The sequence below is a fragment of the Oncorhynchus masou genome, chromosome 29 (genome assembly GCF_036934945.1).
Source record: "Oncorhynchus masou masou isolate Uvic2021 chromosome 29, UVic_Omas_1.1, whole genome shotgun sequence".
Lineage (NCBI taxonomy): Eukaryota > Metazoa > Chordata > Actinopteri > Salmoniformes > Salmonidae > Oncorhynchus > Oncorhynchus masou.
Window position 1 is genome coordinate 23,284,523 of NC_088240.1, and position 15,083 is coordinate 23,299,605.

A 15,083-nucleotide genomic window follows, 5' to 3' on the forward strand; every position below is an offset into this window, starting at 1 on the left:
TGGCTCTGTCATAACCTCACATGGTCTCTCCTATCATTGCTATGCAGACGACACACAATTAATCTGCTCCTTTCCCCCTTCTGATGACCAGGTGGCGAATCGCATCTCTGCATGTCTGGCAGACATATCAGTGTGGATGACGGATCACCACCTCAAGCTGAACCTCGGCAAGACGGAGCTGCTCTTCCTCCCGGGGAAGGACTGCCCGTTCCATGATCTCGCCATCACGGTTGACAACTCCATTGTTTCCTCCTCCCAGAGCGCTAAGAACCTTGGCGTGATCCTGGACAACACCCTGTCGTTCTCAACTAACATCAAGGCGGTGGCCCGTTCCTGTAGGTTCATGCTCTACAACATCTGCAGAGTACGCCCCTGCCTCACACAGGAAGCGGCGCAGGTCCTAATCCAGGCACTTGTCATCTCCCGTCTGGATTACTGCAACTCGCTGTTGGCTGGGCTCCCTGCCTGTGCCATTAAACCCCTACAACTCATCCAGAATGCCGCAGCCCGTCTGGTGTTCAACCTTCCCAAGTTCTCTCACGTCACCCCGCTCCTCCGCTCTCTCCACTGGCTTCCAGTTGAAGCTCGCATCCGCTACAAGACCATGGTGCTTGCCTACGGAGCTGTGAGGGGAACGGCACCGCAGTACCTCCAGGCTCTGATCAGGCCCTACACCCAAACAAGGGCACTGCGTTCATCCACCTCTGGCCTGCTCGCCTCCCTACCACTGAGGAAGTACAGTTCCCGCTCAGCCCAGTCAAAACTGTTCGCTGCTCTGGCCCCCCAATGGTGGAACAAACTCCCTCACGACACCAGGACAGCGGAGTCAATCACCACCTTCCGGAGACACCTGAAACCCCACCTCTTCAAGGAATACCTAGGATAGGATAAAGCAATCCTTCTCACCCCCCCTTAAATGATTTAGATGCACTATTGTAAAGTGGCTGTTCCACTGATGTCAGAAGGTGAATTCACTAATTTGTAAGTCGCTCTGGATAAGAGCGTCTGCTAAATGACTTAAATGTAATGTAAAAATGTAACCAACGTTCCAAATGCTGCACCCTACCCTAGAGAAGTTAATCTTCCACGTAGGTCATTGATTTTATTTTCTTAAGATCACACGTTTGCTAGCAGAACGGAAGGTAGTGGGGGCTTATTCGATCGACTTCAAATTCTCCGAAGGCAGCTCGACCTCTGGCGCCTTTTTCTCCACGCAAATGAGGAGGATTTGGGCCTGTTCCCGGGAAAGCAGTATGTCATTCACGTCGGACTCGTTAAAAGGGAAAAAAAAGGATTCTGCCAGTTCGTGGTGAGTAATCACTGTTCTGATGCCCAGAAGTTATGTTCAGTCATAAGAGACAGCAGCAGCAACATTATTTACAAAATAAGTACACAAATAAGTTAAACAACGCAAAGAAACAACAACAAAAAACACAATTGGTTAGGAACACCGGCGCCATCTTAAATCAACCTGTGGATGTGCCCTCTGTGTTCTTTGAGAATCATCCAATAGATCATTAACTTGTTTGGGATGGGGGCAGCATTTTCACTTTTGGATGAATAGCGTGCCTAGAGTGAACTGCCTCCTCCTCAGTCCCAGATGCTAATATATGCATATTATTATTGGATAAAAAACACTGAAGTTTCTAAAACTGTTTGAATGATGTCTGTGAGTATAACAGAACTCATTATGGCAGGCAAAAACCTGAGACAAAATCCAAACAGGAAGTGGGAAATCTGAGGTTTGTAGTTTTTGAACTCACCCCTATCGAATACACAGTGGGATATGGGTTATTTTGCACTTCTTAAGGCTTCCACTAGATGTCAACCGTCTTTAGAACGTTGTTTTTAGAGTCCAGACTTGAACCCTATGGAACATCTCTATGTAGCGTCATACCCAAGAAGACTCCAGGCTGTAAATCGCTGGCAAAGGTATTCAACAAAGTACAGGCTAAAGGGTCTGAATACTTATGTAAATGTGATTTCAATTTTTTTTTTTATTGTATTATATAGATTTGCTCAAATTAAAAAACAATAATTCTTAGACATTATGGGTATTGTGTGTAGATTGATGAGGGGGAAAAACGATTTAATCCATTTTAGAATAAGGATAACATAACAAAATGTGGAAAAAGTCCCTGCCCACCCTAGGTTAACGTGCTACTACACGTTACCAAAAGTCCACAAGGATCCTCATAAACCTCCTGGAAGGCCCATCAGCAACAATGACATTACATCAGAGCCTGCCTCCAAGTACATTGATTTCTACATTAAGCCTTTTTGTGGCAAACTTCCATCTTTCCTTCAAGATACCACTCATACTCTTAACAAGCTATCTGAGCTCAAAGATGTTGGATCTTCCTACTTGGTAACGATGGATGTTGAATCCCTTTACACCAATATTGTACACAATGAAGGTCTGGAGGCTTCAAAGCATTACCTCAAACATAGGCCATATGAAAATATGCTCCCTGCTGACTTTCTTCAATTAACAGAGTGGAACTACACAAGAGAAGGAGACTGCTATGAGGGCTTGCTTTGAACTACCCAAACTTATTATGGGGACTTTGGGAAGAGAAGTTTATTCTCTGTTTTGCTAAGTGAGTGAACATTATTTATAATAAAGGGTTACATGGAGAAAATCGGATGAAAAAGTATATTTTACCTAAACCCCCCCTGAAAGCTTAAAAAAACAGGTGAATCTCCCCTAGACCTAAAATAATAATTAAAACAAGTGAACCTCCCCTAGACCTAAAATAATCATTAAAACAAGTGAACCTTCTCTAGACCTAAAATAATCATTAAAACAAGTGAACCTCCCCTAGACCTAAAATAATCATTAAAACAAGTGAACCTCCCCTAGACCTAAAATAATCATTAAAACAAGTGAACCTCCCCTAGACCTAAAATAATCATTAAAACAAGTGAACCTCCCCTAGACCTAAAATAATCATTAAAACAAGTGAACCTCCCCTAGACCTAAAATAATCATTAAAACAAGTGAACCTCCCCTAGACCTAAAATAATCATTAAAACAAGTGAACCTCCCCTAGACCTAAAATAATCATTAAAACAAGTGAACCTCCCCTAGACCTAAAATAATCATTAAAACAAGTGAACCTTCTCTAGACCTAAAATAATCATTAAAACAAGTGAACCTCCCCTAGACCTAAAATAATCATTAAAACAAAGTAGATAGCAGAGAACAAGTCTACAGCTTCAGCTCACTTCTTGCACAGACCTGAGCTTTAGATATGCAGTTTTAGAACCTGTTCTTCATCCTGTAAGCATTACATGGCAACACAGGAATAGTGATAGAGCACAGGGCTGTGGACCAGACGGTTGTGGAATCGCAGACCACTGTGGACAAGAGTAGGGATGGAGAGATCTCCTTTATAGTAAAAGCATTGCATGAACCTATCATCCTATTTGCAGTTCTGAGGAAAAATATTGCCTTGTATAAAAATGTCAAGCAATTCTATGTCATTTTATGTAGATTTAGCAGAATATTTTGTAGTATCACACAAATTACATTCCAAGAATTTGATCATCTTTCTCCAATGCCAATGTCTTGTTTGCCCACGAAACTGTCCGTTTGCAAATAATTTAAATCGGCGACGTAATTAGGAATCTGAACATGGCACTTTCCTCCCCAGACAGAATAGACCTACCTTTCCTCCCCAGACAGAGTAGGCCTACCTTTCCTCCCCAGACAGAGTAGGCCTACCTTTCCTCCCCAGACAGAGTAGGCCTACCTTTCCTCCCCAGACAGAGTAGACCTACCTTTCCTCCCCAGACAGAGTAGACAACCTTTCCTCCCCAGACAGAGTAGGCCTACCTTTCCCCCCCAGACAGAGTAGGCCTACCTTTCCCCCCCAGACAGAGTAGGCCTACCTTTCCTCCCCAGACAGAGTAGGCCTACCTTTCCTCCCCAGACAGAGTAGGCCTACCTTTCCCCCCCAGACAGAGTAGGCCTACCTTTCCTCCCCAGACAGAGTAGACCTACCTTTCCTCCCCAGACAGAGTAGACAACCTTTCCTCCCCAGACAGAGTAGGCCTACCTTTCCCCCCCAGACAGAGTAGGCCTACCTTTCCCCCCCAGACAGAATAGACCTACCTTTCCCCCCAGACAGAATAGACCTACCTTTCCCCCCCAGACAGAGTAGGCCTACCTTTCCTCCCCAGACAGAGTAGGCCTACCTTTCCTCCCCAGACAGAGTAGGCCTACCAATGCAGAACACTGTAAGCTTTAACTGCTGGCTACTCTTCTTCCGTGGCTTAACCCAACGAGAGAAGGTCACAAGTGATCCCTGTAAAGCTGTCTGGGTTTAAACATCCACTGTACAGAAAGTGAATAGTTAAATGAATTGATAGTGACAGATTTCTTCAACATCTTAAGCTAACAAGGAGTAGGCCTGTGCTTTTTTGCTATTTTCTTTCAGAAAAGGCAGGCCTATGGCATACCCTTGCATACCCCCTCAGTTCGGGTCTTGGTTTTAACTTAACAGCCCTTCACTGACACGGAGGTAGGCTATTTAAAAAGTGCATGGTGGGGGGAGTTGACCAACAGATCTTTGGATATAGTAGCCTATAGCCTAATTTAGTCTGTCAAACAGGTAGGCCCATCTAATTTCTTAAATAGGAAGAAGCAGGCTCTAACACAAAGCCCACTAGTTGTTAGTAAAGTCTAATTAAAATAAAGACTTAAAATTAATTATGCCTACTCGAATTTGCCTACTTTTAGCACAGCCATTGATTAGGCAGCACATAAAAAAGTTTGATCAACAAGAGCAAAGCAAGACGGGTTCTCAGGGTTGGAATATCCATTGCAGTGTGTAATGCAGCCTAGTTTAATTTACACCAGCCCAGCAGCTATCTTATAAATATAATTTTGATCTATGCTTCTCTGAGCATGCACTTCGTAGGCTATGGATCATTTGATTGAGACCACACTAAATAGCCTATAGGCGCACTTGAGATTGCGCGCCCAGCAGAGAATCACAGATGAGGTACAGCATCGGGCACACATCGATATATAGCCAAATTAGCAACTAATTCTAAAACACGGTCAAATATTAAACATTTCATCAATTACATGACCCTCCGCTGGACTAGATAAAAAAATGTTTTAAATAAACCCCCCCTTGACTGAAATTGAGAAAGCATGACCCTCCCGCATTTCCTACAGGTAACCATTCCGTAAATATTGATCAACCATTTTTTTAATTGTATGGTATGGCAGATACATTGATGACATCCTTTTAGTGCCATCTAGATTAGAAAGCTAATTGTTAAAATTCAAATCTGTCAATTCCCTCAATGAGAATTTGAAGGCGAGTTTTCTGGATTTGAAAATCTTAACTCAGGATGGCCCACTCCACATCACCATTTACAGGAAACGTACGGGCCACAATATCCTCAGGGTGGCCCACTCCACATCACCATTTACAGGAAACGTACGGGCCACAATATCCTCAGGATGGCCCACTCCACATCACCATTTACAGGAAACGTACGGGCCACAATATCCTCAGGATGGCCCACTCCACATCACCATTTACAGGAAACATACTGGCCACAATATCCTCAGGGTGGCCCACTCCACATCACCATTTACAGGAAACGTACGGGCCACAATATCCTCAGGATGGCCCACTCCACATCACCATTTACAGGAAACGTACGGGCCACAATATCCTCAGGATGGCCCACTCCACATCACCATTTACAGGAAACGTACGGGCCACAATATCCTCAGGATGGCCCACTCCACATCACCATTTACAGGAAACGTACGGGCCACAATATCCTCAGGATGGCCCACTCCACATCACCATTTACAGGAAACGTACGGGCCACAATATCCTCAGGATGGCCCACTCCACATCACCATTTACAGGAAACGTACGGGCCACAATATCCTCAGGATGGCCCACTCCACATCACCATTTACAGGAAACGTACGGGCCACAATATCCTCAGGATGGCCCACTCCACATCACCATTTACAGGAAACGTACGGGCCACAATATCCTCAGGATGGCCCACTCCACATCACCATTTACAGGAAACGTACGGGCCACAATATCCTCAGGATGGCCCACTCCACATCACCATTTACAGGAAACGTACGGGCCACAATATCCTCAGGATGGCCCACTCCACATCACCATTTACAGGAAACGTACGGGCCACAATATCCTCAGGGTGGACAGTTTTCACTCCGCAAAGCCGTATTTTTGACAGGATGGAGGATTTTGAGGAAAAAGCTGTGAAAATGTATTCTAGGTCTCAGCAACGGGGATACAAACCAAGAATGCTAAACCAGTCTCTCACCAAAGCAAAATCTCTGGAAAGAGAAAGTCTTCTCAAAACACACCCACAGGCCTAAAAAACCCAAGCAAAATTATTCTGTGCAGATCCTCTCAAGCTCTGGCAGATTGGATGGGAGCATTGCTGCAAAGTTATTTTCAGGTCTCTACAGAGATGTTTGATCGGGTTCAAGTCCGGGCTCTAGCTGGGCCACTCAAGGATATTCAGAGACTTGTCCCGAAGCCACTCCTGCATTCTTTCGGCTGTGGACTTAGGGTCGTTGTCCTGTTGAAAGTTGAACCTTCATCCCAGTCTGAGGTCCTGAACACTCTGGAGCAGGTTTTCATCATGCATCTCTCTGTACTTTGCTCCGTTCCATCTTTGCCTCGATCCTGACTAATCTCCCAAGTCCCTGAAAAACATCCCCACAGCATGATGCTTCCACCACCATACTTTACAATAGGGATGGTGCCAGGTTTCCTCCAGACATGATGCTTGGCATTCAGGCAAAATAGTTTAATCTTGGATTCATCAGACCAGAGAATACTGTTTCTCATGGTCTGAGAGTCTTTAGGTGCCTTTTGGCAAAATGAAAGCGGGCTGTCATCTTCCTTTTATTGAGGAGTGGCTTGTGTCTGGCAACTCTACCATAAAGATATGATTGGTGGAGCGCTGCAAAGATGGTTGTCCTTCTGGAAGGTTCTCCCATTTCCACAGAGGAAATCTAGAGCTCTGCCAGAGGGACCATCAGGTTCTTGGTCACCTCCCTGACCAAGGCCCTTCCCCTCTCAATTGCTCAGTTTGGCTAGCTCTAGGAAGAGTCTTGGTGGTTCCAAACTTCTTCCAATTAGAATGATGGAGGCCACTGTGTTCTTGCGGACCTTCAATGCTGCAGAAATATTTTGGTACTCTTCCCCAGATCTGTGCCTTGACACAATTCTGTCTCAGAGTTCTACAGACAATTCCTTTGACCTCCTGGCTTGGTATTGCTCAGACATGCAGTCAACTGTGGGACCTTATATAGACAGGTGTGTGGCTTTCCAAATCATGTCCAATCAATTGACTTTACCACAGATGGATGCCAATCAAGTTGTAGAAACATCTCAATGATGATCAATGGAAACAGGATGCACTTGAGCTCAATTTATAATCTCATAGCAAAGGGTCTGAATACTCATGTAAATAAGGTATTTCAGTTTTTTATTTGCAAAAAAAATGTAAAAACCCATTTTCATTTTGTCATTATGGGGTATTCTGAGTAGATTGCTGAGGATTTTTAATTTTTTTTTAAATACATTTTAGATGAGTGTAATGTAAGGGGTCTGAATACTTTCTGAAGGCACTATGTGAAAATGGTGTGTTTCTATGTTTCTCTGTGACATCACAAGGTAGGATTCAGTAAATTAAAAAATATATTTTCACTTTTGATGATGTCATTGGGTAGAACTTTTTAACGTTATTTTTTTTCTTCTACAAAATGTAAAAATACACCTTTTTACATAGTACCAGTCAAAGGCTTGGTGTGAGTTGGTATATACACACCTGTTTTTCCACTATTCTTTGTCACCCTGATGAAGGCCGTTGTAGCCGCAACGCATTGGTCCATTTTTTTAATTCTTGCATAAGCAGAAAACAAAGGCTTTCAAAATGTTTCACTGCATTGTTTACTATCCAGCTGACAAAGGCCGTTGTAGCCGCAACGCATTGGTGCACCACAAGCCTATGTCTCATGAGGGCAGCAGGTGGCCTAGCAATTAGAGAGGCGAGCCAGCAACCGAAAGGCTGCCAGTCCCAAACCCAGGTCTGACGGGAAAAATCTGTTGGGAAGCGAGTTGGCAGGCAGAAAGGTTGCTGATATCAAATCCTATATACCACTACCTGTTGTTGTGCCCTTGAGCAAACCCCACACAACAACAGCCCAATGGGAGCCCAGTGTGGCAGCCCCCTGCGCCTTTACAAAAACCTGGATCTGTGTCTTTGAGGGGTTAAAAGTAGAAGTCAAATGTCAGCTTGACCAACAAAGTGATCTTAATCAATGTATCTTCATTCTATATTATTCCATGCAATGATCAAAGAGAACCTCATGGATTAACCATAAACCAAAGAAGCACACCTCTCCTGTGTCTCTACAGTAGGTTGTTTAAAATAAAGTCGGGTATATCTATTTGATGAGAATTGTTTTATATAACATTTTAAAGGGTTAAAACATAAGTCAGTGCATTAGAGTAATCGTAAAAACTCTGTCTACAATAGAGCAAGGCAAAAACAGGAGTATAAAATAGTTTGTCAACATTTCAGCTACAGCTTTTAAGACAAGTCAACTGAAATAGGCCAAACGAGAAGTCTTGATGATGAATCTCTCCATTGCTTGAGAATGACGACCCAAATCTAATCCGATTAAATCTCAAGGAGTCTCATCTCTTGAATATTTATGATTCACCAACTCAAAAGGCACCATATACCGTCAACTCAAAATGAATCTCCATGGTGTTTTACCAGTAGTAGAGCAGAGCAGGGCAGTAGTCTTACCTGCAGAGGTTTCAGTGAACACAGCCAGGGTCTGCCCCCCCACACTATGCATGGTGAATGGGTGGTCCCGGGGAGCTCGTACAGACACTGCCTTCTCTCCCAGGGCAGACAGGCTGGTTAGGTCCTCATTCAGGGTGAACGACACCTAAAGGAAACACCACAGACCTTTGGATCCGCTAACATCCCAGCATGGATGCAGGCTTTTGTTCAAACCAAGCAGTTAAACCTCTGATTCAACTAATCATAGTCTATGAATCTATAAACATGACTTCCAATAATGAAAATTATGTTATAATAATACAGCTACTGTTTTCTAGAACGCTTCCAAAAGTTTGAGGTATTACTGAGGACAAGGAACAGTGTATGGGTTTACAGTGACACCTTGTGGCAACAAGTAACATACTTACATCTGCTTTTCCTTGTTTCCTATGAGGGGGGGAAATGCATTTACTTTCAGTTAACTACAACATAGGCTACACTAATTGTCTCATTAGATAGCTGATTCCTGAAGAACCATGTTACTGGATTTTTCGGACCATTTATAACTAGCACCACCAACTACAAATAGAGCATGATGTCCACTGCAAAAGTCAACATTTCTATGTCTGGTAGTGTTGAACCCCTCTGAAAAGCAGTCATATGTTTTCAGTAATGAACAGATGTGGAGTTATAGCTAATGGTCAGTGTTTACTTTCCAATCTTGAGCTTTCCAATTTCTCCTTTTCCGGATGCTTTGGCCCACTGCTGGGCCAAGTACTTGGGAACCTGATTAGGTCAAACAAAAGTTTAAAAGAGACCGGAGGTTTTAATTTAGCTAGCCAAATGCTAGGCTATTCCTCAACAAAACCGTCAGTTGTGACCAATATGTGTATGGATATGACTTACCGTTTAATTAGATTTTAGGCAACATACCTTTACTAGCCATACACCGGTGTTTTGCTTAGCTCCGGTTAAATCAACCTCCGTTTTTTCAGACATAGCGGCAGAACCTTTGGTGAGGTTCTTCAGGACACGTGAAGTTGCTAACAGTGGAGTCACAGACAGGTTACAGGAAATACAACGCACGAGAATCCTCACTTCGATCAATGAAGAGCACACTACACAGCGGTGATGGATAATACAATTTGAATAATATTGTGCAAGTGTGAAATTATTTTATGGGGAATTTTGTCAATTTTATTTATTAGCCTATTGGTAAGGTTGTAACTATACGTGGACCAGAATATTTGATCCCACTGGAATTCACAAATGTTTTATAGAAATACTGTATTATTCAGAGGTGGCACCAAGTCACTATTATTCGAGTCACACGCAAATTTCAAGTGACAAGGTCCCGAGTCTCAAGTCGAGTCCCAAGTAGAACGGGTCAAAACTCAAGTCATGTCCAAGTCGTGCATTCTAAGAGCCCAGGCACAAGTTTTCAAGTCAGATCTCAAGTCAAGTAAAAAAAAAAATCTATACATGCAACAACTTGTTCAACTACCAATCATTGTCGTCTATTTACTGAGGCTACCAGACAGCCCTTTTCATTATTTTGTCTACAACACATTTTGATTTGCCTATGTTATTGTAAAATAGGGACCTTGTGGCAGTTGTAAGGGCATGAAATCAGCAGAAGGCAAGGCAGGTTGACATGCTCAGTGTATATTTATTTACAGGTCTTGGTGAACGCGGGTTATTTTTAATTAAGCAATAAGGCCCGAGGGGGTGTGCTATATGGCCAACATACAAGGTATGTTCTTAATTACGAAGCAACGTGGAGTGCCTGGACACAGCCCTTAGCCATGGTATATTGGCCATGTACCACAAACCCCCCGGGTGCCTTATTGCTATTATAAACTGGTTACCAATGTAATTAGAGCAGTAAAAATGGTCATACCTGTGGTATACGGTCTGATATACCACAGCTGCCAGCCAATCAACATTCAGGGCTCGAACCATCCACTTTACAATACAAAATATACACGTAGATTTACCAAATATACAGAGCCAATAGACCAAAAGAAATAGCCTCTGTATCAGGATGAACCTGTTCTATCTGAGCAGACACAAGTAGAGGCAAGACTGTAACCTCCCATTGAAAAAACTAATCGAATCCGGCAAACAGGTAGGCCTAAATAATATAAGCTCGTGGCCCCCAGGACCATACAATTACCCAATTGGCAATTACAACCAATAACCTGGTACTACAATGTAAAAGGCAATTTCCACATCCATTGTTACATTCGTCTTATTCAGACTTAATGATTATTCATAATATTTCAACACCATGCATACATGGAACAATCATTTTCTCTTATTCAACGTTCTGACTCCAAAGCGTGGAGCTCAGGCCACGTAGCCTATTTGGGCGCGCGCGCTCCTATTACGCACAACCAGAATGACGGAGACATAGGACAAATGCCACGTTCAAAACAACTGGAAACTCTGGAAAAAAAACAAGCTCCGACTGGGAAAATCATTTGGAATAGTCATCCAACTCGGGAACTCGGGCCTCTTTCTAGAGCTCCGACTTTCCGACCTGAAGATCACTGACGTCATGATTTGATTTCGTATTTTTCCGAGTTCCCAGTTGATTTGAACGTAGCAACGGAACTCCGACATAACCTGTGAAATATGAACAAAGCAGTGGCGATGTTGCCATTTAAGATGTGGGAGGATGATCATGAGCATGGCCTTATTTCTATTACAGCATAATGGATGACTGTCATTCATATTCCATTCACCCAGGTTAACATAACATCGATAGGTTTAGGTACTACATGATAATCACATTTTCCCTATGCCCACATAATGAGGTTGCTAGCTACAACTTAGCCTAAGAATGGAAGTTTACAACGTAGGTTGATAGAAATTTGAGTAATCAAGATGACAGACATTGACACATTCAATACCGGCTTGCACACTCTTGCCAGCATATAGCTGATCTAGGATGTATTCATTAGTCTAACAGTTGGAAACAAGAGTTTCTACTGGACAAATGCAGGTAAGTTTATCCCCGTTTCGTTTGCTTCTATTTCAAAATCGTTAGCAGAATCGGCGGAATGAATACACCCCTGTACACACGCAAACACAGTTCACTTTCATCGCAGCCACATACAAACTGCATGAATGATCACTTTGATTGTTGCATTCCTTCACTCCTCCTCTCATCAGATCAAATCAAACTTTATTTGTCACATGCGCCAAATACAACAACTGTAGACCTTACCGTGAAATGCTTACTTACAAGCCCTTAGCCAACAGTGCAATTCAAAAAAGAGTTAAAAAAATATTTACCAAATAAACTAAAGTAAAAAATAATAAAAAGTAACAAAATAAAATAATGAGACTATATGCAGGGGTTACTGGTACCGAGTCAATGTGAGGGGGTGCAGATTAGTCAAGGTAATTTGTACATGTAGTTAGGGGTGAAATGATTATGCAAAGATAATAAACAGCGTGTAGCAGCACTGTACTTAACATAAATAGTCTGGTGGCCATTTGATTAATTGTTCAGCAGTTTTATGGCTTGGGGGTAGAAGCTATTAAGGAGCCTTTTGGTCCTTGCCATGTGGTAGCAGAGAAAACAGTCTATGACGGGTGACCCAATTTTGGGGGATTTCCTCTGACACCGCCTAGTATATAGGTCCTGGATGGCAGGAAGCTCGGCCCCAGTTATCTACTGGGCCGTACGCACCTCCCTCTGTAGCACCTTATGGTCAGATGCCGAGCAGTTGCCATACCAGGTGGTGATTTAACCGGTCAGCATACTCTCAATGGTGCAGCTGTAGAACTTTTTGAGGATCTGGTGACCCCTGCCAAATCTTTTCAGTCTCCTGAGGGGGAAAATGTGTTGCCATGCCCTCTTCATGACTGTCTTGGTTCGTTGGTGATGTGGACACCAAGGAACTTCAAACTCTCGACCCGCTCTAATATATCCCCGTCGATGCTAACGGGGGCCTGTTCAGCCTGCCTTTTTCTTTAATACACGATCAGCTCATTTGTCTTGCTCACATTGAGGGAGATGTTGTTGTCCTGGCACCACACTGCCAGGTTTCTGACCTCCTCCCAATAGGCTGTCTCATCGTTGTCGGTGATAAGTCCTACCACTGTTGTGTCATCAGCAAACTTAATGATGGTGTTGGAGTCGTGTTTGGCCATGCAGTCATAGGTGAGTAGGGAGTACAGGAGGGGACTAAGTACACACCCCTGAGGGGACGCAGTATTGAGGATCAGCGTGGCAGACGTGTTGTTGCCTACCCTTACCATCTGGGGGCAGCACAGCAGGAAGTCCAGGATCCAGTTGCAGAGGTGTTTAGTCCCAGGGTCCTTAGCTTAGTGATGAGCTTCATGGGCACTATGGTGTTGAACGCTGAGCTGTAGTCAATGAATAGCACTCTCTCATAGGTGTTCCTTCTGTCCAGGTGGGAAAATGCAGTGTGGAGTGCAATTGAGATTGTGTCATCTGTGGATCTGTTGGAGCGGTATGCGAATTGGAGTGTTCTCGGGTATCCGGGAGGATGCTGTTGATGTGAGCCATGACCAGCCTTTCAAAGCACTTCATGGCTACCGACGTGAGTGCCACGGGGCGGTAATCATTTAGGTAGGTTACCTTCGCTTCCTTGGCCACAAGGACTATGGTGGTCTGCTTGAAACTGTAGGTATTACAGACTCTGTCATTGAAGACACTTGCCAATTGGTCTGCGCATGCTTTGAGTACACATCCTGGTAATTAATCTGGCCCCGCGGCTTTGTGAATATATTTTTTTTTTACCTTCATTTTACTAGGCAAGTCAGTTAAGAACAAATTCTTATTTTCAATGACGGACTAGGAACAGTGGGTTAACTGCCTGTTCAGGGGCAGAACGACAGATTTGTACCTTGTCAGCTCGGGGATTTGAACTTGCAACCTTTCAGTTACTAGTCCAACGCTCTAACCACTAGGGTACCCTGATGTGTTTAAAGTTCTTGCTCAAAGAGAGAGTTGTCAGACAGTCATCCAGAACAGCTGGTGCTCTCGTGCATGCTTCAGTGTTGTTTTCCTCGAAGCAAGCAAAAAAGGTATTTAGATCGTCTGGTAGGCTCGCGTCACTGAGTGGCTCGCGTCTGGGTTTCCCTTTGTAGTCCGTAATCGTTTTCAAGCCCTGCCACATCCGAAGAGCTCCAGAGCCGGTGCAGTAGGATTCAATCTTAATCCTTTATTGACGCTTTGCTCGTTTGATGGTTCGTCTGAGGACATAGCGGGATTTCATTTTAACGTCCCGCTCCTTGAAAGCGGCAGGTCTAGCTTTAGCTCGATGCGGATGTTGCCTGTAATCCATGGCTTCTTGTTCGGGATATGTAGGTACGGTCACTGTGTGGACTACGTCGTTGATACACTTACTGATGAAGCCGATGGCCGAGGTGGTATACTCCTCAGTGCCTTTGGATGAATCCTGGAACATATTCCAGGCTGTGCTAGCAAAACTATCCTGTAGCGTAGCATCTGCGTCATCTTACAAATTCTGTATTGCGCGAGTCACTGGCACTTCCTGTTTTAGTTTTTGCTTGTAAGCAGCAATCAGGAGGATAGAATAACGGTCAGATTTGCCAAATGGAGGGCGTGGGAGAGCTTTGTATGCATCTCCGTGTGTGGAGTAAAGGTGGTCTACAGTTTTTTTCCCCTCTGGTTGCAAATGTGACATGCTGGTATAAATGAAGTACAAACAAATTTAAGTAAGCCTGCATTGAAGCCCCCGACCACTAGGAGTGCCGCGTTTGGATGAGCATCTTCTTGTTTGCTTATGGCCTTATAGTTGGTTGAGTGCGGTCTTAGTGCCAGCATCGGTTTGTGGCGGTAAATAGATGGCTACGAATAATATAGATGAGAACTCTCTTGGTATATAGTGTGGTCTACAGCTTATCATACGGTATTCTACCTCAGGCGAGCAATATACCTCGAGACTTCTTTTCTCTTCGCTTGTGGATAGCTTCCTGTGACCAGGCGAAAAATTGCTTTCCAAGCCAAACCTTCATATCATAACCGCTACACACAGCTTACATCATTCTACATTGTTGTCACCATATTAACATCGTAGTCTATATAACTACTAGAACTAACGCGCTTAAACCCACTACAATCAGTACAGTATACAGTCAGCAGCAAGCAGTTTAGCAGTTACACCAGCGGGTCCCAGTGGCAATAAATTATTCACAGAGGAGGATGGTCCTCCCCTTCCTCCTCTGAGGAACCTCCACTGGAACAAAGGAAACCATACATT

The 15,083-nt window shown here is 43.7% G+C and overlaps 1 protein-coding gene across 2 annotated transcripts in view; it reads right to left on the minus strand.

Moving 5' to 3' along the window:
- gtf2f2b (general transcription factor IIF, polypeptide 2b) overlaps nucleotides 1–9,869 on the minus strand; it is a 50,702-nt gene extending 40,833 nt beyond the window's left edge. Inside the window, exons 1-4 of one of the 2 annotated variants that reach the window (XM_064944308.1) lie at nucleotides 9,754–9,869; nucleotides 9,533–9,606; nucleotides 9,249–9,267; nucleotides 8,842–8,986 (exon numbers count right to left, since the gene is read on the minus strand). In XM_064944308.1, coding sequence (XP_064800380.1) covers nucleotides 8,842–8,986; nucleotides 9,249–9,267; nucleotides 9,533–9,606; nucleotides 9,754–9,819 — 304 coding nt within the window. In that variant the 5' untranslated portion in view covers nucleotides 9,820–9,869. The remainder of the gene's footprint in view (nucleotides 1–8,841; nucleotides 8,987–9,248; nucleotides 9,268–9,532; nucleotides 9,607–9,753) is intronic. The other variant, XM_064944309.1, reaches the window with a different exon arrangement.
- Between the last annotated feature and the right edge of the window lie 5,214 nt (nucleotides 9,870–15,083).